The sequence below is a fragment of the Carassius gibelio genome, chromosome A1 (genome assembly GCF_023724105.1).
Source record: "Carassius gibelio isolate Cgi1373 ecotype wild population from Czech Republic chromosome A1, carGib1.2-hapl.c, whole genome shotgun sequence".
NCBI classification, from domain to species: domain Eukaryota; kingdom Metazoa; phylum Chordata; class Actinopteri; order Cypriniformes; family Cyprinidae; genus Carassius; species Carassius gibelio.
Genome location: NC_068371.1, coordinates 16,926,610 through 16,948,502, shown reverse-complemented (window position 1 = coordinate 16,948,502; position 21,893 = coordinate 16,926,610). Strand labels below are relative to the sequence as shown.

General features: G+C 38.8%; 3 protein-coding genes across 3 annotated transcripts; all 3 read right to left on the bottom strand.

The window, feature by feature from the left end:
* Positions 1-297: 297 nt before the first annotated feature.
* On the bottom strand, positions 298-7,114 carry f10 (coagulation factor X). The gene is made up of 8 exons (XM_052598762.1): positions 6,947-7,114; positions 6,569-6,729; positions 3,090-3,114; positions 2,894-3,007; positions 2,673-2,804; positions 2,312-2,598; positions 2,068-2,185; positions 298-1,557 (listed from the first exon to the last, which is right to left on the bottom strand). Exons 1-8 carry the CDS (start codon positions 7,005-7,007, stop codon positions 938-940), a joined length of 1,518 nt encoding a protein of 505 aa, XP_052454722.1. The 5' UTR covers positions 7,008-7,114; the 3' UTR covers positions 298-937.
* A 1,029-nt stretch (positions 7,115-8,143) lies between these two features.
* On the bottom strand, positions 8,144-12,420 carry f7i (coagulation factor VIIi). The gene is made up of 8 exons (XM_052598779.1): positions 12,251-12,420; positions 11,942-12,105; positions 11,840-11,864; positions 9,901-10,014; positions 9,701-9,838; positions 9,385-9,488; positions 9,183-9,303; positions 8,144-8,813 (listed from the first exon to the last, which is right to left on the bottom strand). Exons 1-8 carry the CDS (start codon positions 12,309-12,311, stop codon positions 8,197-8,199), a joined length of 1,344 nt encoding a protein of 447 aa, XP_052454739.1. The 5' UTR covers positions 12,312-12,420; the 3' UTR covers positions 8,144-8,196.
* Positions 12,421-13,395: 975 nt separating this feature from the next.
* On the bottom strand, positions 13,396-21,666 carry f7 (coagulation factor VII). Its single transcript, XM_052603826.1, is given in 15 exon segments — positions 13,396-16,338; positions 16,341-16,472; positions 16,475-16,603; positions 16,606-16,760; positions 17,527-17,551; positions 18,070-18,178; positions 18,281-18,405; positions 18,536-18,678; positions 18,895-18,928; positions 18,931-19,018; positions 19,111-19,125; positions 19,588-19,710; positions 19,713-19,753; positions 21,200-21,389; positions 21,589-21,666. Coding segments are annotated over 15 exon segments (1,455 nt in total). The 3' UTR covers positions 13,396-16,270.
* Between the last annotated feature and the right edge of the window lie 227 nt (positions 21,667-21,893).

The following is a 21,893-nucleotide window of genomic DNA, read 5'->3' as shown; positions in this document are numbered from 1 at the left end:
GATACGAATATGATAGAAACAGCTTATCAAAGCAAGCGTTGTATTATTTAAAACTGTGAAACATATAAATTGTATTATAGTCTTCATGAAACAGCATTGACAAACAAGTTTGGTTAGACTGGTGTATAAAGCAGTTTGAAAGATGAATAATTAACAAGAATTACGACATAAAATAGTGTTGGTTTACACTGATGTCAGACTCTTCTGAACAAGCTTTAGCCTTTTTCTGAGTTTTATAGACACTTATGTCTTGTACATTTGACTTTATATGATACAAATACAATAGGCTAAAAACAGTTTATAAAATCAAGTGTCATCTTTATTAAAACTGAAATCTCATCAGGTGATAACATTTCTTCATCAATGAGGATTTTAGTGTGTTCGAGTTATGGTGCGTTCAAGTCCTGGAAAATTTGTATAAATGATTTGGAAAGTCGTAATTATGTCATCAGCTGCATTCATTTCACTTTGGTCAAAGAAAAATGGTGATGTATCATATAAAATTCATATTTGTTTAGCTTCTAAAACATTATGAATGTTTTTCTTTTGTAAGCTGTTATCTGATTTATGAAGGCTCTTTAAATTAAAATAGTAATATATTTTCTATTGTCGTTTTACAAGACAATGGTATTTTAACTTAGTTTAATTGAAAACATATATAAAATTTAATTAATTTTAACAAAATTTCCATTAATACAGATGCTGCATCCAATGCATCCTACAAATTTTCTCACTGACGACCCAACTCAGATCAAAGAAAGTTTTGAGTTTTCCACTCATAATTATAATTTTTGAGTGCAATCAACTGATAAATACAAACTCTTCAACATGACTTGAATGCACCATCAATACATGCATATAAAAGATTAAGACAAACAGAATAATGACATTGATTAATCAAAATGAATTAGGATAGTAAACAGTGTTGATTTTTACTTCAGACTCTTCGTATTGGTGTCTTCTGAAGCAGCTCTCGCTTTGCTTTGGGTTTTAGAGAAGCTTCCATCTGTGGCATCACTTTGGACATGGCGTTATGGATCCATGTGATGTACTTGGAGACTTGCGTGTAGACGCCATACTTGCCCTTCCGTGCACATCCTTCACCCCAGCTCACCACGCCTGTGACGAACCATGTGTTTTGGTAGCGTGTCACATGCGGCCCACCGCTATCACCCTGACATGCATCTTTCTCTTCTTGGTCGTATCCGGCACAAAACATGCGGACGGAGATTTTAAATTTACTGGACTCTATACACTTGCTGCGGTCGACGTATGGCACCGTTAACTTCTGGAGCACAGTGGACTGAAGGCCACCCTCACGCACACGACCAAAACCACTCACCATGCCATCCTCCTGATTCATCAGTATGCGCTCAGCAAATTCGCGCTCTGGCAGGCAGGCAGGGATGATGAATTTGGTGAATTTGATGGGCTTGCTGAGCTTGATGAGAGCGATGTCATTGTGGTAGGTGTCAGCCATGTAGTTCTTGTGAATCAGAATCTCGTCTACATCGTGTGTGACCTCTCGACCCTCGTTTACCAGCGTGTCAAACTCACCTGATAGGAAACACACAAAGAGGAATATCTCATTTGTTTATCCTAGATAGATGTAAGGGTAGACTTTCACTGCATTCTGCATTATGTTTCTCCTGAGAAAAAAAGAACCCAGAAATATCAATAATACCTCTAGAGTTTGAGGAGAGATTAATTTATGGCTCTACACTTTTACTGGATAATGTTTTGTGACTCATTTGGGTCTTTCTTTCTTTCTTTCTTTCTTTCTTTCTTTTTCTTTATACATAGATAAATAAAAAACAACAACTTTGATTTCATATCATTGAGATGCTAATAGTAGTATTTAAAGGAGTCATGAACTGAGAAATCAAATTTCCTTTGATCTTTTGACACATAACAGGTCAATATACCATAAAAACATCCTGTAAGTTTCAGAACTCAAGACTTTCTAGTTAGTTTCACAGCTTTATCGAAACCAAGATGGAAAAACAATTCATTTTGGAATTTGTCAAAAATTTTGAAGTTTTAAGGACATGTTCATAAAAGTCGTACCTACAACCACGCGGGTGGAGAGTGACTGATTCATGCAATGAGCGGCTGACAAGACAAAGTACTCATTTAAGATGGTGCCACCACAGAAGCCAATGTTGTCTTCATTAATAAGAAGTGCCTAAGAGAAAGTTAGATGTCAAGGATAACATACACGAACTGGCATATTTCATATTTCTGAAAAATCAAGTAAACTTTCAAGCAAAAGAAGAATAAACCCAAGACGAACCCAATTATAAGTATCTACCTGCCATGGACATTCTCCAGGAAGACAGTCCACACCATTCACGATTCGCGTGTCCCCCCCAGATGATACAGGTAGAATTGGTTCCTCCTCTACTTGATTCACAATCTCCTGGTCAAAGAGGCCGAACATGCTGTTTGTCTCGTTGCTGGGAGGGTTTGTGAAATCTACGACAGGCTCAACGGTGGTCTCTATATGCATCTGCTTTTCATTCTCAGTGTTGTTTATGTGTACGTTGTATAAGATGCTTCTGGTCTTCTGAAGATGGACGGTGCCACATTTGAAAGGATCTAAAACATAATTTTTTTTTGAACTGAGGATAATTAGTGGATAAACATCTGTCCTACATCATAACATCATTTACCATTAGAAAGACAAGACTTCGCGTTAGAGTCCAACTGGTAGCCTTCAGCACATGAACAGGCGACATTATTCTGCTTCACCTTGCAGAAATGATCACAGCCTCCATTTTTATTCTCACAGAGTGCAAGAATAGCTGCAACAAGAAACACCGGAGATAAACTCAACAGCATTAATGGTTTGATGGTCTGTTGTGTGATTACTGAACAACATTAGTGTCTTTACCAGTTTCACAATTGTAGCCCTTAAACCCTTGTTGACAGAAACAAGTGTATCCCCCGATCGTATCTTTACACTCGCCACCATTGTGACATGGGTGGGACAAACACGCATCTCCATCTGAAAAAACACACAAGCACTCATATCAAGACTGGCTTTACCATTAAAACAGAACTGAACCGAAGGTTTGTTACAGACTCACCAACATACACATGCCAGAACTCATCCTGTGATAAAACGGAAGAACACATCCATCAGATAAAATAAGCACACTAAAACATACTTATGCACTTTAATTTATTTGAATTGCATTTATTTATTAATTTTTAAATTGGAGTAGACCTTAGTAAGCTTAGATAACATTTTGAATTTTACAGATGAAAATGAGGCTGTTAGGGATAGATTTGCAGTACTTATAATGGTACACGCTGTATAAAGGTCATAGATCATGTGACTTTCAAAACTGTTTTCAAGAGTGTTTTTCGGAAAATTAACCACATCACTAGCTATGTTTCCATCCAAAGTTGCAAATTAACTTATATGTGCAAAATTAAAATACTGTATAAAACATTTGCGAATAAAGCACTGTTTCCATCCCATGTGTTCAAGGTAACAAAATTGTCACTTCCTAGGAAACTAGCACAAAGTATCAATAACAAAAATTAAAGTTGCTGTAACTGGTGAAGCACATGTTTTTTATTTCCTATATAAATTACGTTCTCCAGACAAAACACATTAATAAACTCTGTCATGTTCCCTTTCGAAAGTTCACTTCACGTTGTGTATGGGGGGCAACTCCTGTTTACCCTAGTACTGAAGCCTGATTTATTCAAGTTTGTGTAGCTGCAAAAACCAATGGGGGAGTCGACCTCTATTTAAGTCTACTCAGAGCGTCATTTCATCAGAATCTTTTCCTTCAGCGATGAGACCATCTCTTCACTGACGTTATGCCAATGAAGAAGGAAAGCGCTCACCTGAAGAGGCCTGCTATCTTCCCCTGCAGCCATCCGGCAACCCCCGGAGCAAGAGCTAATTTCCAAAAGAGTATATTCAAATGTCATGTCATGAGTGCAGTTTTTGTAAGGACCTCTTGCGCCAGTCACGTGGGCAGCACCCATGTAGAGGCTGTGCTTGCAGGCTTTGCTCATGGATCACCTTCTTTGACAAAGGTGGTCCTCCCCGCTCTGCTCTCCGATTTCCTATCTTCCTGAAGAGAAAGAAACCACAGAACCCGGCAGATCTCATCCATTGGGCTCGAGTGAACTCACATCAACTCGGTGCCCATGTGCTTGGCTCTCCCTAAAACACCTCGTCTCGCAGTTGTGCTTCATACAGGATGCTCCTTGCATGCTCAGTATGTGTCGCAAAAAAACTACCGCTGTGATTACAGACCCACATACTTAAAAGAGCATTTCTCCTCTCGCAAAAATCTCCATGTCCACACAGAGCAATCAGCCAGTAGTAAAAATAGAACCGCCTGCCACCCAGCTTATGGCTTAGAAAGCCATTCCCGAATGTCAAGTAGGATTCTAAAAGTCGTAGAATGAGGGTACTCACTTCAGTTCACTGGCAGGCCACCTCACTTCAGAGGCATCGTTGGAACTTCGGTACTGGATAATGAAGCAAATGTTCTTAATCCGAAAGTCTGAAGTAAACACATTGATTGTCAAGGGCGCCATAAAATGGGAGGACTGGTTTCTGACTCTGGATTTGATATACAGGACTTTCATGTCTAGATAGCCCCTACCGTCACAGACTGTTCTTGAAATTTGCATTCAAGGGAATGGCCTATCAATATATAGTCCCATATTTCTAAGTATGTGGAAACAGCTCTTTCCACAATAAGACAGATGGGAATCTGCATTTTGAACTACTTCAACGACTGGTTAATACTAGCCAGTCAGAACAGGAACTTATTGCTTACAGGTTGTTGTTCCTCAACCATCTGCAGCATCTTGGGTTGAGAATCAATTTAACCAAAGTTTTTCTGACTCCCAGACAACTATTCATGACAGATGTCTCTAGTGTGGGGATGGGGAGTTTTGTATTGCCCATTTCACACTGCACATCAGAATCGGCAAATTACCAGAACATTGCCGGGGTTGCGGGACGAAAGCAAACACGTCCTTGGATTGATTCCAGCATTGAACCCGGGTCAGAGACCTAGTAACATTGCCGGGTTCAGTCCCAGAATGAGCACTATGTGAACAAAGCCAGATCTAATGCCTTGTCATAGTGATGACTCACGTTATCGCACGACTCTTTTACCGGCTGTTTTGAAGCAAGATCAAGGTTCGCGACGAAAAAATATGTGCAAACTGTAATGAAGCAGAGATAAGTTAGTTCCTCACTTTCCACGCTGACGCTGAGATCGTTCACCAGCTTCAGTGAAAGTATAACGTGCCTAACGTTTTTGAATCGTACATTACACCTCACACCCTGATGTCATGTGTCGTTGCGGGACCTTTACGGGTTGTGTGTGAAAGCACGCACATATCCAGGGTAATCACTGACAGTGTAAAAAGTGCAAAATCTAGTGACCAGGGAACAATTGCCGGAACACTTTACCCATGTATTTGCTGGAAAGGCAGTGTGAAAGGGTTTTATGAGGGCAATCTGGTTTTGGCTCCTGGTCGATCCACAAGCAATGCCTACGCATCAGCTGCCTCAAAATGATGGTTGTTTGTCTGGCCCTAAACACCTTCCGGCCAGCCTTAAAGGGGCACCACATCCTGGTTGTTCGGACAACACGAAAGTGGTAGCCTATATCAATTGCCAAGGCACCCTCAGGTCACTTCCCCTTTACAGGATGACTTTTGGGCACATAGCAAACTCCTCTCACTAAAGAGGAACCAAGCCAAGAAGATACCTTCTCTCGCAAGCGCAGGGCAAAATTTAGCATCCCCAGGGAGGACTGTGGAGCTTCCAAGTCTAGACAGCTCCCTGCGAGAGTTACCAATACCGTTTTAGAGGCTCGGGCTCCATCTACAAGATGTCCATACGCCCTCTGATGGTCAGTCTATGACTGGTGTTCAGCACGAAGGCATCGCAACATGATGTGAACATTCAAAAGGGAATGCTTCATCTACTAAGTTCAGTTCCTTGAGATAAGGGAATGATCATTGCATAACTTGTCATGCTGCATGAGAAACGATGACTGTCGCTTCAGTTGAGCGATTCTATTGATATGTCGCTCCGAGACGACTTATAAAGGGGTCTGTTCTGCCCATTCTGGTGGGCTAGAGTGTTATCTTGCATTTAGATCATGCGATACAGTTCTTGAGCTGATTATACCAAATCATTTTGATGACCAACTCTCTCTCAACCTTTGCTCTGCTTAGTCCAATTATCCAATCACATGATCTGTTTCATCAAAGTCACATGAGTTCTTTGATGCACATCAAGGAATTTATTAGATAAATCTGTTTCCATCAGTTTATGCACAACTTCTTACTGGATACATTTTTTTAAACTAATTACTATTTTACTATAACTTTTTTTTTTCGGCATTTCAATCCACTTTATATATATCTCAAAATTTGCATTAAAATAGGTGGATGGCAACAGCTAATGTCTGTGAACATTTTGACTGGTATTTGGGTCCTAAAGTGGTATATATATAATTTATATACCACTTATTTTTTTCTATAAAATATAATACTGAATAAGCAAACCACTGACCGTCTTTTTAACATCCTCAAAGATTTCTCTGGCTTCCTCATAACTGCAGCGCTCCTCGACACACTCACGCTCCATGTTTCCCTTTTTCAACTCCTCGAACATGGTGTTGGCACGCCTGCGCCGGCTCAGGACCTGACTGGCATCTCGAGTGTGGAGGAAGACTAGAGAAAAACGACATCATCATTATCATCAAAGCCTTCCTCTACCAGAGACTGATAGCAGCAGAAGAGCCGAGTGTTGAAAAATAAACCAAACCCATTAATACAGTTGAACTCAGTCTGACATCGATTAAACCATAAATAACAAACCTTTGGGTCAGAAACAAAGAACTCTGAGTCATTCTGAATCTGCAGTCTGTACATTTAAGACAACACTCACCTTCTGAGTTCACACATTGTATTACAAACAAGAAAAGAATATTCCAGAAGACCCAAGACATTGTCGTTTGTCAGCGTTCAGCTCTTTCACATTAGAAAATCGTTCAGAAAACAAACAGAAGGTCAATGAACTGAATGCTGGGAAAGAGAGAAACAGGAACAGGGGGAGGAGAAACTGACAAGAGGACAAAGTAAAAAGCACCAACATTTACTCAAATAAAGAGGCATATGTGACAATGTTTACACTCATGACACATGTGATATTACAGTTTAGAGCTCATTAAACTGCATGAAACCTCTTTGATGAAATCAAGAAGGTTCTCTACACAAACACAGAGATTTGAGAAGCACAGCCAAGCAGAAGCTTATCAGGGAATAAATTTGACTCAGTTTTCTTACACAAAACATTTGACGTCAGAAGATATTATTACAGTACAGAAGACAGAAGATGTGAGTGCAGTCCTCATGAAAACGTTTCAGTAATGTCAGTGATTCATAAAGTGTCTAATGGTAATGGGTTTACATTTATTTATTCACTAGATACTTTTATGCAAAATAACTAACTTACAAATTAAGAATACAACTGCCTCTTTGTCGGCAGTTTAATCATCTAAAGATTTTCTTTCCTCTTTAAAATGAGTTGTTAATTTTCTTTTATTGTAATATCTGAACTTATTTGTCAGTGCAGAAGTAAGCTGTTTTCTGTCAGACTTCCGCTTCATTAGCCATGGGAAATAACGAGACAAATAAAAAAGTGCAATAAATGGTCTACCTGTTTGTGCTAGAATAAAGTGTGTTTATAATTAAGACAACACATTAAAATGATATGGTAAGACACACCAGTTTGTAATATTAAGCACCAAAATGGGATGTTTTGTAATGCTTAAAATAGCTGGAAGCAGATTACACTGGTAGGCAGACACATTTAATTTACAAATGGCTGTGTGCAATCTTACAGGTAAAATAAGTTGGATATAGACTAATATAAAATACACAAAATGTGCAGAACATCTCACATCTGACCCTACACAGGGTCACGTCTGATGTATGATTAGACCAGAGCAACGTCTGCACAAGAAAATCAATAAGGTTTTAGTTAATGACTGCCTAACTTTCCTTCAAACATGCCTGAATGATCCCTAAAACCTAAACACATGAAGATCAGATGCATGTATGACAAAACCACACATAAACAAACTCAGAGTGATGATTTTATTTCAAAGCTCATCACATTAACCTCTGGTAGAGACATTATTTGTGAGTGGATGGAAATCCACTGATATTCAGTGGCTCAGTGTTTGTTTTCTTAACCATCTCAAGCCATTTCAAAAAGTTGGCCACTTTGGTGTAAATCCCATAGTTCCCAGGCTGACTGCAGCCTTTACCCCATGACATGATGCCCGTCAGGAAGTACGTTCCCTCGTAGCGTGTGACGAGCGGACTGCCATCATGTCCTCTACAAGACTCTTGGCTGCCCTCAGTGTAACCCGCACAGAACATGTTTGCAGTGATGTTAACACCACTCTTCACTTCACACTGTGCTGTGGGAAACAGAGGTACAGCCAGCCGCTGTAGTGTGGCAGATGATGGGGTTTTTAGGCCTTTGGTTGGATAGATGTTGTCCCCTGGAGTTCGCTTGCCCCATCCGCTAAGCATGTGGAAGCGGATGGCTGCAAGCTCGCTCTCTGCCAGATGTGGTGTGGGCAGGCAAACAGGCACGGTGTACACTGAACGCTTGGGCTGTTCATGGAGCTGTAGAAGGGCCAAGTCGCTATCCATTGACACAGGGTCATAGTTCTCATGGACAACCACACGAGTGACATTATACACCTCTTCCGAGCCATCCATAACATCCAGGTCATGATCACCTGAGGACAAACCAGCTTTACATTTTTACAACTGAAAATGTATTTGTTTCACTGTTATTTTCCTGTTTATTTCTGTAAAGTGCTTTGAAACAATGGTATTGTATTAAGCACTGGTTCTGAATTCCAATCCTCTGGACCCCCTTCTATGCACATTTTGCATGTCTCCCTTGTTAAACACATCTGATTAAGAACATCAGCTAATTAGAAAAGAGATCCATGAACTGAACTTAGTGTATCAGATAAGAGAAATAAAAAATGTGTAGAGCAGTAGGTCCACAGGACCGGAATTGAGAACCACTGGTATAAAACACAACAAAAATAAATGTGCCTTGACTTTACAACCCACAATGACAGAAACACTTTATATACCTGTAATAACCTTCAAACGATCCGTGTCTTTCTGATGAACACAGTGAGCAGCAGTTATGACCCAGTTATCATCCAGAAGAGCCGCTCCACACAGACTCTCACCATTATAATCTATCAACACCTGAGACAAATAATACACTCATCAATCATTCAGTAATTCATTGTCATGACACAGTGATGTGCTGTGCACGTTAACATTTACCTGCCAAGGACAATGACCTCTGGGACACTGAATTCCACCCACAAACTGTTTTTGGGAATAACTGTTGTTGTTCTGAAGTGGAACCTTTCCACATGGATATTCAACTGCAGATGATAACACAACATATTTCAAATAGAAATAGAATGTTTGGCAAGAGAAACGTTGAATGTTCCCAGGACAAATGATTGACTGTTGGAGTGCCTGCTGACATTTCTATACGCCAATTTGAATACTTTGAAAGTTTGGAGAGATCTGAAAGTCTGTAAAGTTTTTGTCATTTTTATTCTTCACCTCATAAACACAGGACTTTTCCCACCTTCGGCAACACAAGACATCTCATCAGTTCCCAGAGCATATCCTGCGGTGCATCTGCATGCACGTCTGGGTCCGGAAGCATCACAGAACTGCTCACAGCCTCCATTCACATACTGACACTTAAGCGTCTCCTCAAATCCTATTCAAAACAGCAACGTTGTATGAACTGCTGCTTATTTCACACGTTTCATGTTCACTTACCCTTTTCACAGTATTTGCCCTCAAAGCTCTCCAGACACAGGCAGTAGTAGGTGTTGGCTAGATAGATGCATGTGCCATTGTTCTTGCATGGATTGGTCAAGCAGGGCTCCTTAGCTTATTTAAACATAATGACAAGCATAAAATCAAGCAAACACTTTTGACATGGAAACAACTACATTTTGAAAATGTTTTGAAGATACAGAAACTTTGACTCCAGGTCAATAAATGTTTTCATGTCAATACATGTTAGGTACAGTGTTGGGCAAGTTACTTTTAAAAAGTAATTAGTTACAGTTACTAGTTACTTCTTCCAAAAAGTAACTAAATTAGTAACTCAGTTACAAATTTTTAAAGTAACTAGTTACTTAAGAAAGTAACTATTGCGTTACTTTCAAGTAAAATTAAATTTTAAATGCTCAAACGTGACCCCACCTCTACCCCTCTTTAAAGGAACTTAAAATACATGTGCATGTTCAATTATTTATGATAAATCTGAATATTATAATGAAATGGACACTTAATACAATACATTATTAACAGAAACATGAAACATTGTACACACATCTAAAAAAAAAAGTTGCTGTGGGACAAAGTGAGACTAGCCTCCAATCAAATGGCATGTATGTAGATATTATGTTTATATAGTGGATCAATGCAAATAACACGATAGATTTTTGGGAACTTTTGATATTTCCTTTTATTGTTTCTTTAATTTCTTGAAGGAAAAAGTAATGTATATACTTCTATTTAGAGAAGGCTACTTTTGGATTATTTGGGCTCGTCGCCATACCTGTCTCTCGTTGACTGACTGGCTTGTGTTGTTCGTTGTGTGTCCTGTCCTGTCCGATGATGGGTCGTTCGCGAATGAGCGTTAGTGATGATGGATCGACTCGTTCGCGAATGAGCTTTTGATGAGTCGTTCGCGATTCGCGAATGAGCCGACTCTAAGAGCCGGCTTTTTTAGTTGAACTTCGGGAGCTGGCTTGCATATCTGAAGAGCCAACTCTATTTTTTCAAATTTAGCCTATAGAAATTAAATAATTATGTAATAAAAATTGAAATATTATAGTCAAAGTCATTTAAAGAGCCGTTTGTGAGCCAAAGAGCCGGCTCTTTTCAGTGAGCTGAGTCAAAAGAGCCGAATTCCCAACACTACTATGCGTGCTTTCGAAAACCCGCCCAACTCTAACTCTGATTGGCTTACAATGAAATTTTACTCTACCTCAGCCAATCGTCAGCATTTATGCGCTTGTCTCGTGCTCTGCCCACTAACCAAGGAAGAACAGTAAAAAAGAGTATTTGCCTCTCGCTCAGAGATCTAGTTGGTCTGATGAAAAAAAAAAAAAACAGCTTCATCATCAGTTATAGTAACGCGCCGCATTTTTTGGCAGTAACGGTAACGGCGTTATTAAGATGAGAAGAGTAATCAATTAGATTACTCGTTACTGGAAAAAGTAATGCCGTTAGTAACGCCGTTATTTATAACGCCGTTATTCCCATCACTGGTTAGGTAGTACCTGTACCTGCAATGAAATCAAAACACTCTTATATAAGAGTGTCACTGTTACAGGACCATATTTGCCATAGTCACTGTTACAATAAAAGCAAGTAAAAAAAAACTGACATCAGAATCTGAGCTTTAGCATGTCGACAGACGAGAGCACTTTTATTAAACAGAATATAACCAACACAATATATATGTGTTGGTGTCATTAGCCTACAGTCAGTGGCTCCACGTTCTACAGAGGGGGACCCGCCTGCCCTTGGAATGTGCATCCAAGCACAGCACTGATTACATATTGTTCTAAGTGTGAAAGGGTTTTAATACTATATTAATTTAATATCGTCGCCACTGTCATGAAAACAGTAATAAGAAAAATACAATGTCAGAAATACATATGACTATTGGGGTAACATTTAATTTGACACATAAACTCACCGGAGTAACTCAGCCAAAACTGTTTCTGCAAAAGAGAAATGGAACATATTCAACGTTTAAAAATAAAATATCAAATGAATAATAAGATTGAGAATGTCGTACCGCCTTCGTGTCATCCTCGAACACCTCACGCGCTTCCTCATAGTCGCAGATTTCTTCGAGGCACTCGCGCTCGAGATTCCCGCTCTTCAACTCCTCAAAGAAGCCGGAGTTTGCGCGCTTGGCGCGCTGCAGCACAGAGCTGGCGTCATCTTTATCAAGAAACACTGAAAACAACCAGAGCCAAAGATAGTTTGACACGCACATTATTTAGCAGGCTGTCAGCAGTGCTCTCAAGCGAGTTGGTTATAACAGGAGCATTTTAGTTTGTGTCGCGTAGCTCTAAGTTCTTATATTGTTTTGTCTTCTTACCGCCGCTTGATCCGTGAAATATCAGGACACACACCACCAGCACAACAGCACGAGTCTTCATGTTCACCCGTGGACGCGCGAGTGTTAAAAAGTTTTCTCAAACATTTAAGAGAATGATAGGCGTTTGCAGTGAGGGGAGGAGTGAAATAAGCGCAGTCAAGACGGGTCCTGACCTCTCAAAGTAGAACAGACCCCTACGAGATCAAAGGTAACGTTAGATATCACGTTATTCACACCCCTGTGCCGTTAATGAACGTTATTATTGCCAGGCATGACAAAATTAACGTTTTGTATTGTATAATGCACACTTGGCACCTAGTCTATAGTAAAACGCGCATTCAAACGCGATTTTAATATCCCACGCTTTGAGAGCAACTCCCTGATGCGTGGCGCACAAATTAACATATAGAGGATGTTATTGGTTTTGTAGCTGTCTATAGCTCTGCATCTTGCATGTGACATTAGAGGGTCAGTTAGAATTTGTTGAAGCATTGAAAATACATTTTGGTCCAAAAATAACAAAAACGACTTTATTCAGCATTGTCTTCTCTTCCGGGTCTGTTGTGAGGGAGTTCACTGCAGTTTTGTGATATCCGGTTCGCGAACGAATCATTCGATGTAACCGAAGACATTTGGTTTGGAAGAGAAGACAATGCTGAGTCATAACTTTTGCTATTTTTGGACCAAAATGTATTTTCAATGCTTCAAAAAATTCGAACTGACCCTCTGATGTCACAAGGACTATTTTGAGGATGTTTTTATTACCTTTCTAACCATGGACAGTATACCGTACATACATTTTCAATGGAGGGACAGAAAGCTCTTGGACTAAATCTAAAATATCTTAAACTGTGTTCTGAAGATGAACGGAGGTCTTACGAGTTTGGAACGACAAGAGGGGGAGTCATAAATGACATAATTTTCATTTTTGGGTGAACTATCCCTTTAAGTGTCAGCAATAATGATAATTAAACAACAAAAGATGAGGAGAAAAATCACTCCCTCTTGACAGAACGGCATTTGTAGATTTTTATTAGAATTCCTATAGTGTAAATTGTTCCAAATTGTTGTTGAATTTTTTAAATGGTAACGATTCACATATATATTTTTTAACTATTGAAAATAAATAACTTGCACTTAGGGCAAGTTATTTATTTTTCATTGGCTCAAGTTAAAGAGAATCATTACCCTAATTTTTTTTTTATTGGATGAATGAAACACTTTTTTCAGTGCACATTCACATCTATGCAAATAATAAATAAATTCAATCAACCAATCAATCACCTTTATTTATATAGTGCTTTAAACAAAATACATTGGGTCAAAGCACTGAACAACATTCATTTGGAAAACAGTGTCTCAATAATGCAAAATGATAGTTAAAGGCAGTTCATCATTGAATTCAGTTATGTCATCTCTGTTCAGTTTAAATAGTGTCTGTTTTTATTTGCAATCAAGTCAATGATATCGCTGTAGATGAAGTGACCCCAACTAAGCAAGCCAGAGGCAACAGCGGCAAGGAACCGAAACTCCATCGGTGACAGAATGGAGAAAAAAACCTTGGGAGAAACCAGGCTCAGTTGGGGGGCCAGTTCTCCTCTGACCAGACGAAACCAGTAGTTCAATTCCAGGCTGCAGCAAAGTCAGATTGTGCATAAGAATCATCTGTTTCCTGTGGTCTTGTCCTGGTGCTCCTCTGAGACAAGGTCTTTACAGGGGATCTGTATCTGGGGCTCTAGTTGTCCTGGTCTCCGCTGTCTTTCAGGGCAGTAGAGGTCCTTTCTAGGTGCTGATCCACCATCTGGTCTGGATATGTACTGGATCCGGGTGACTGCAGTGACCCTCTGATCTGGACACAGACTGGATCTGGTGGCCACGGTGACCTCGGAACAAGAGAGAAACAGACAAAAATTAGCGTAGATGCCATTCTTTTAATGATGTAGAAAGTACGGTCTTATGTGAAGTGTTTCCGGTTCCGGTTTACCTAATTAATGCAGCCTAAAAATCCTTTAACGGATTTGGATATTAAAAGTATATTAGTATGTTATGTGTATGCCAGGTTAAAGAGATGGGTCTTTAATCTAGATTTAAACTGCAAGAGTGTGTCTGCCTCCCGAACAATGTTAGGTAGGTTATTCCAGAGTTTAGGCGCCAAATAGGAAAAGGATCTGCCGCCCGCAGTTGATTTTGATATTCTAGGTATTATCAAATTGCCTGAGTTTTGAGAACGTAGCGGACGTAGAGGAGTATAATGTAAAAGGAGCTCATTCAAATACTGAGGTGCTAAAACATTCAGGTCTTTATAAGTAATAAGCAATATTTTAAAATCTATACGATGTTTGATAGGGAGCCAGTGCAGTGTGGACAGGACCGGGCTAATATGGTCATACTTCCTGGTTCTAGTAAGAACTCTTGCTGCTGCATTTTGGACTAGCTGTAGTTTGTTTACCAAACGTGCAGAACAACCACCCAATAAAGCATTACAACAGTCTAACCTTGAAGTCATAAATGCATGGATTAACATTTCTGCATTTGACATTGAGAGCATAGGCCGTAATTTAGATATATTTTTGAGATGGAAAAATGCAGTTTTACAAATGCTAGAAACGTGGCTTTCTGAGAAAAGATTGCGATCAAGTAGCACACCTAGGTTCCTAACTGATGACGAAGAATTGACAGAGCAACCATCAAGTCTTAGACAGTGTTCTAGGTTATTACAAGCAGAGTTTTTAGGCCCTATGATTAACACCTATGTTTTTTCTGAATTTAGCAGTAAGAAATTACTCGTCATCCAATTTTTTATATCGACTATGCATTCCATTAGTTTTTCAAATTGGTGTGTTTCACCGGGCTGCGAGGAAATATAGAGCTGCGTATCATCAGCATAACAGTGAAAGCTAACACCATGTTTCCTGATGATATCTCCCAAGGGTAACATATAAAGCGTGAAGAGTAGCGGCCCTTGTACTGAGCCTTGAGGTACTCCATACTGCACTTGTGATCGATATGATACATCTTCATTCACTGCTACGAACTGATGGCGGTCATATAAGTACGATTTAAACCATGCTAATGCACTTCCACTGATGCCAACAAAGTGTTCAAGTCTATGCAAAAGAATGTTGTGGTCAATTGTGTCAAACGCAGCACTAAGATCCAATAAAACTAATAGAGAGATACACCCACGATCAGATGATAAGAGCAGATCATTTGTAACTCTAAGGAGAGCAGTTTCAGTACTATGATACGGTCTAAATCCTGACTGGAAATCCTCACATATACCATTTTTCTCTAAGAAGGAATATAATTGTGAGGATACCACCTTTTCTAGTATCTTGGACAGAAAAGGGATGTCCAGATACTAGATTACAATTACTAATATTAAGAAAGAGTACATATTTCTTCATTGATCAATCACTTGATTCTGCTCTCATAATGCAACAGATTTATGCATTTAATTTTAAAATGAACAAAATGTTCTTATACCCACAGAATCCCCTAGACTAGAGGAACCAATGTACACCCATCCCAGTCTCACAAAATCCTGTGGGGACACTGGGAATGAGGAAACACTTTTGTAATGGCTGTCTTAATGTTTGTGTGTATGCCAGTCCACACCGTACTATTTGCGTGTGGACCATGTACGGCACTAAATACATTTCTCCAGTAAAGCATAATGATTGGGTGGGGGGGGGGGGGGATTAGCATGACCAACATGAACATGAGCGAAATATGCATGGGAAACATTTCTGCCATAATGCAAAACTTATTTCATAGATTCCTATTTGAATCTGAATTTCAGCTAAACAATTTTGTAGAGCAGGAGTATACAGTTGCACCATTAAACACAAGAATATAAACCAAATAAGCATATTTCAATTAATACGGAATTATTTATTTGTTAATGAGTAAATGATGGATAAAAATATCAGACATAAATAGAGGATTTGATGTGCTTTGACACTTCATTGTGTTGCAGCTGTAGAATTGGCCGTTAGTTCATAGATCCATTGATTGCAGTTAGTTTGAGACATGTGTGTAGATGCCATAGGATCCCAGGCGGGCACAGCCTTTCCCCCAGTTCACAATAGCAGGAAGGTGATGTCCCAGTAACGGGTGACCACCGGCCCACCGCTGTCACCTTTAAATGAGTCCTGCTTACCCTCGATGTAACCGGCACAGAACATGTTGCTGGTGAGTGTCACGTTGCACTCCTGTATGCGGGTGGGGGGCATTGTTGCAGTAAGCGTGATGTAGGCCTGTCATCGATGTGTTTGCTCCAACCACTCACCGTGTGCTTGTTAACGGCCCGCAGCTCGTGCTCAGCCATGTCTCGCAGTGGCAAACAAACATGACGATGGGCTTGCGAAGATACAGTAGGGCAATGTCATTGTCTGAAGTCTCAGAGACGTAGCCGGCATGCATGAGTATCTGTTCCACCTGGATGACCTGTGCCTTCATGCACCTCGATATCGTTAATCCATATGGACCAGGTAACAGGCAGGTGATTCTCAGATTAATTGCAAAGTTTAACCATCATACAATGAAGGTTCATCTTTTGCATGTGTTTTAGGTCCTGTCGGTTTAAACATTTAAGTGATATTAATCCACTTGAGCAAGAAAAGGTGCAAAATGGAGCTCAGTTATGAACATGTGCTGTTTTCTGTGCTCACACTCAGAGCCAAGCAGATGCACATGAACAACAAATTCTTTACTCTGTCTGTTTGTGCCTGAGATGACACTTACGAACAAAATTATGTCAGAATGCAAGATTTATTAGATTTAATTTATACAGTGCAGAATCGGTTCTCAATTTGCACATCTGTAACTGTTTTTGCTGCTATTGTTATCATGTAGTTGCATTCAATTTGCACGTTATTGCACTATTTGTTGAACATAAGTTAATACCGTACATTTGCACATATAGATATCATGTACATAATCTATATTTCTATTTTTCACATTTTACTGTATATTCCTATTCTATCCTCGCATATATAGATATACATAGTCTATATTTTCTATTTTCATAAGTCTATATTCCCACTACTGCAGCATAGTTTTATTATTATGTTTCTTACATTGTATGTAAGTATGTATGTGTGTGTGTGTATAGTTTGTGTATGTGTGTGTATAGTTTTTGCACTTGGCATATATTGTGGACAGCAAAATAAGAATCTTATTGCTCAAGGAAACTTGTTTTCCTCACCTGGTACAGTATGCCAATAAACTTGAATATGCAGAGTTATTTTAAATGAATTGTTACAGTACTGTACCTGAATTGAATACTCTTAGACTTACCTGGAAAATATAAAGCACTGTTTAATCATTTGTATTTTTGTTTTATTATATTTGTCCATGATTTTAATTTGTTTGTTATTTTCTATGCTGATTTAGTCACCTACAAAATCCCCCTTATCATTTGTTATTTTTCAAATAGAGCTATTTAAGTAATCTGGTGATTTTCATTATTATTATTTTTTACATTTTAATATTGCAGAAGATATTAAATATACTGCAATATATATTGCAGAACAACAAAAAAAATCACAATGTCTGAGTTTTTTTTCCCAATGTCATGAAGCCCTAATTTGGTTACAATTCATTTTGATAGTCCAATTTAGACATGCTACTTATTACAATTAACTAACTGTCAACTAACTCTCATCAGAGTATTAGACCATTAGGTTATGGTTAATGCTAGTAGAATAAGCTGATGCACTTGCATAGTTACATATAGTTAGTAGAACTTCTAAAGTAGACTATCAAAATTATTACAAGTATTACAATGAATTCTGTTCACATTAAATTTGGCACACCTTGAAGCTGCAGTTGTTGTGATCTCATGTTGTTTGCATATGTGAGAAACCAGGTGGGTTTGTAGATCACAACTCCACAGAAACCCTTCTGACCATACTTCAACAACAACTGTCCATCAACACACACACACACCCACACAAACACAGATAATTGACAGTAAAGTCCAGAATAACCCGGGAACATGGATTCTGTGATGGTGACTGCTAATACCTGCCAGGGACAGTGTCCTTTAGGACATTCGGCTCCACCAACGATATAAGATCTAACATCAACCTGAGGGTTCGTAGCAGCACCTCCACCCTGAAGAAGAGGAACCTTCCCACATGGAAAAGCCTCTATAACAGAGAGCTGGAATCACTTAGCATACAGAATAAAAGCCGAAGACATTATCTGAATACATTACCAATGGTAAACAGAAATTTTGCCTATATTAATGTTGAATTACTGTGACTAGCTAGCTTTCACCAATTGTCAGGCAGCTCTGACCATTTGACTCTAAGAAATAGCCATCAACACAGGAAAGGTTATGCTGACCATCCTCCTCCATGCAGAAGTGCTTACACTGACCGTTATCATCCAAGCAGGAGTCAGGAATGTCTTTAATCGTTGAGGAGTAAAAGCCAAGAATGTTCTTGATCCTTTGTTCTTTAATTAAATGACCTGGTTATCATGATACTCTTTCTGAATGTTAAACTTTGTTCATGGTAGGCACTACTTTGAAAAATTTAATTAATAAAAAAATAAATATAGCTGAATTTACTAAATTGCAGTACTATTTTGTGTAAAGCTCCAGAAATGCTGCATTTGCACTGATGCTCTTACCCTGCTCACAGTTGCGTCTGCTGAAGCCGGGCACAACACAGACACGTAGGATTCTGCGTTCTAGGTTCTGCAGAGCCCGTTATTCTCACATGAATTTGATTCGCAGTGATCTTTAACTGCATACAAACACAAAGATTCATCTTAATGCAGAATGAAGGACAACGTCATGAAGATGTTGCTTTTTCAAAAACAATTTCAAAATCTCACCATCGTAGTCTCTTCCAGAACTCATTCTGTATGGAGACATTAGTTAGACGTCTGACATAACTAGTTGCTTGTATTACCTTAATAAAATATTTGTGCTGTCAAATCGATCACCATTAATTGCATCCAAAATAAAGGTTTGTTTACATAATGTGTGTGTGTTATGCATATTTATAAATAAATACACACACACACATTCATGAATATATATATATATATATATATATATATATATATATATATATATATATATATATATATATATATATATATACACTGTAAACACAAACTTTTATCTTGGATGTGATTAATTGTGATTAATCGGTTTGACAGCACAATAAAATACAAAGACTTGTGCAGTTTAAGGTCAAGTTTACCACTGCATTCAAACAGAGAATGATGTTTTCTAGACATCATTTACTATATATCAGACCTAGTACAATACTGTCAGTCACTGAATGTGTGTTTTTCACATGTAATACTGACTGCACTGTAGCTTCTGTGTGTTCAAACACCTTCCGCACCTCCTCATATGAACATTCCTCCTCAAGACACTCCCTTTCCAGATTACCCATCTTCAGCTCTTCGAACCAGCCAGAGTTTGCCCGTTTGGTGCAGAAACAAAAACCCTATGAGCCTTGTCCTTCCCCATGAATACTGATAACAACACACTTGGGGCATTACAGCCAAACTTATTTCCCTATTATAAAGACAAAGCCTTTCAATGTAAAAAAAAAAAAAAAAAGGAATGGCAGATATTTAGGCCAAAAAGGAGGATGATAAAAATCATTTAATAACAAAGATAAAAGATTGACAAATAGTCAAATTTAACAGGAGCATTCAAGAAATTGAATGAACAAATATAAAAATAAAACACTAAATAAACTGATTCCTAAAGCAACTGTGTTAAATTTCTTCAGTCAAGAGCAGTGAGTGATTTTTCTCGGTTTGTCTCTTTTGTTTTATTAAAGTTAAAGGAATAGTTCACTCAAAAGTAAAAAATTATGTTGTGTTTTATTTTTATACCACCATCTACTCACTCAAAAGTGGTTTTAAACTTGAATGAGTTTCTTTCTTATTCTTTCTTCAAAAATGCTATTTTGAGGAATGTGGAAAACCAACAGTCCACAGTGGTTCCACAGTATTTTTTGCTACTATCAAATTCAATGTGGACCAGCAACTGTTTCGTTACCCACATTCTTCAAAATATCTTCTTTTGTGTTTAGCACAAGAAAGAAATACAGGGTTGGGACAATGTGACAGTGAGTAAATAATGACAGAAATTAAAGTTTAGGGTGATCCCTTGACAGTAATGACAGTATGCTGCATGTTTAATAGGCCTACTGTCACTTTAAGACCTACACGCATCTAATATACAGGCGCAAATACGTTTTTTTCTAAACTGTTTACTTTCATTTTAGACATAACCAACTGAGTCTACATGTAAACCATGTGTGTTTTGACAGTATTAGTGAAAAAGATTACTTAGTTCAGTAATCAGGAACTGTTTGACAGGCTTTAGCGCATGCTTCGGCTGTATGCGGCACTCAGAAAAAGCACAGGTCAGACCAGCACGCGAATGAAACATTTCAAAACATATCCAAATAATGAGAGAGTATCTCTACCGCTGAGTTAACTCTGCTGTGAATGCATGTGACGTTGTAAAGTATACGACAGAGGTGCCAGAACTGTAGCTGATAGATGCGCTGTAGCACGATACTACGATATTTCTTCAAAGCAGATCGTGGAGATAAAATTATCGTCCACGATAAAAAATCGTCATATCACACACTACTACAACACAGACACACACATTAGACTGCATTATAACCCACAACACCATTATACATATTACTGGATTTGGTTGTATAATGAGGATTAGTAGTTGGTTTAGTTAGAGTACCTACAGCTGAATGACAGCAGTAATGACCCAAGGAGATAAAAAATACTGAAAGGAGATGCATGTTGACCAGCAGTTTTGTTTATCTGACCATGTCTTCTGCTGCAGGTTCAAAGGTCTAATGTCTAAATATTCTCCACCCCCTACCCATTGTAGGCTACTCTGCAGGGTCAGGAAACTGTCCTTCATAAAATGTGTCACACAGTGCGGGTTGAGCAAGGAATGGCCAGCAGATTTGAAGAACAGAAGGAGTGGCTGGTGGGCTTGCGGCAACCACATGTGACGACACTGGGCTGTACTCCACCGGGCTCTTCCATGGTGAAAGCCGATCCGGCGATCCACAATGTGAAGTATTTCCTCAGCGACCAGCTTCAGTGAGAATCCATTGGGAATCTAGAATAACACCACTGCATTTATATTATTCATAAAGTTATTGTAAAGCCTGTGGAGGATTCACACAGAGATGTCTGAGAAACCACCAAACAGAGATCTCTGAAAGTTTCTTTGGGAGAAGAAACAATATTGTTCTCCTGTGACATAACTGCAAAAAAACAAACAAAAAAAAATGATTCTGATCATGGAATCAACATACTGTTAATCTGATTTCCTCATGAACCCTCAACTGCCATGGACACTGTCCTTTAGGGCACACGTCACCCTTCACTATCATTGGACCCACACCCTTCTCTACCAGCCTTCCATATTAAAAAAAATCTAAGCATAAGATGTGAAATACAACATGACTTTACATGAACAATAGAGTGGCCTTACAGCACAAAACACAATTATTTATTTGTGTTATACTACATTAAAGCAAACCTGAAGTTCAATCAGTAGATTGTTCTATTATTAATGGCAAGATAAACTGAGATAAACCTGAATGAAGTGTTGCTTTAG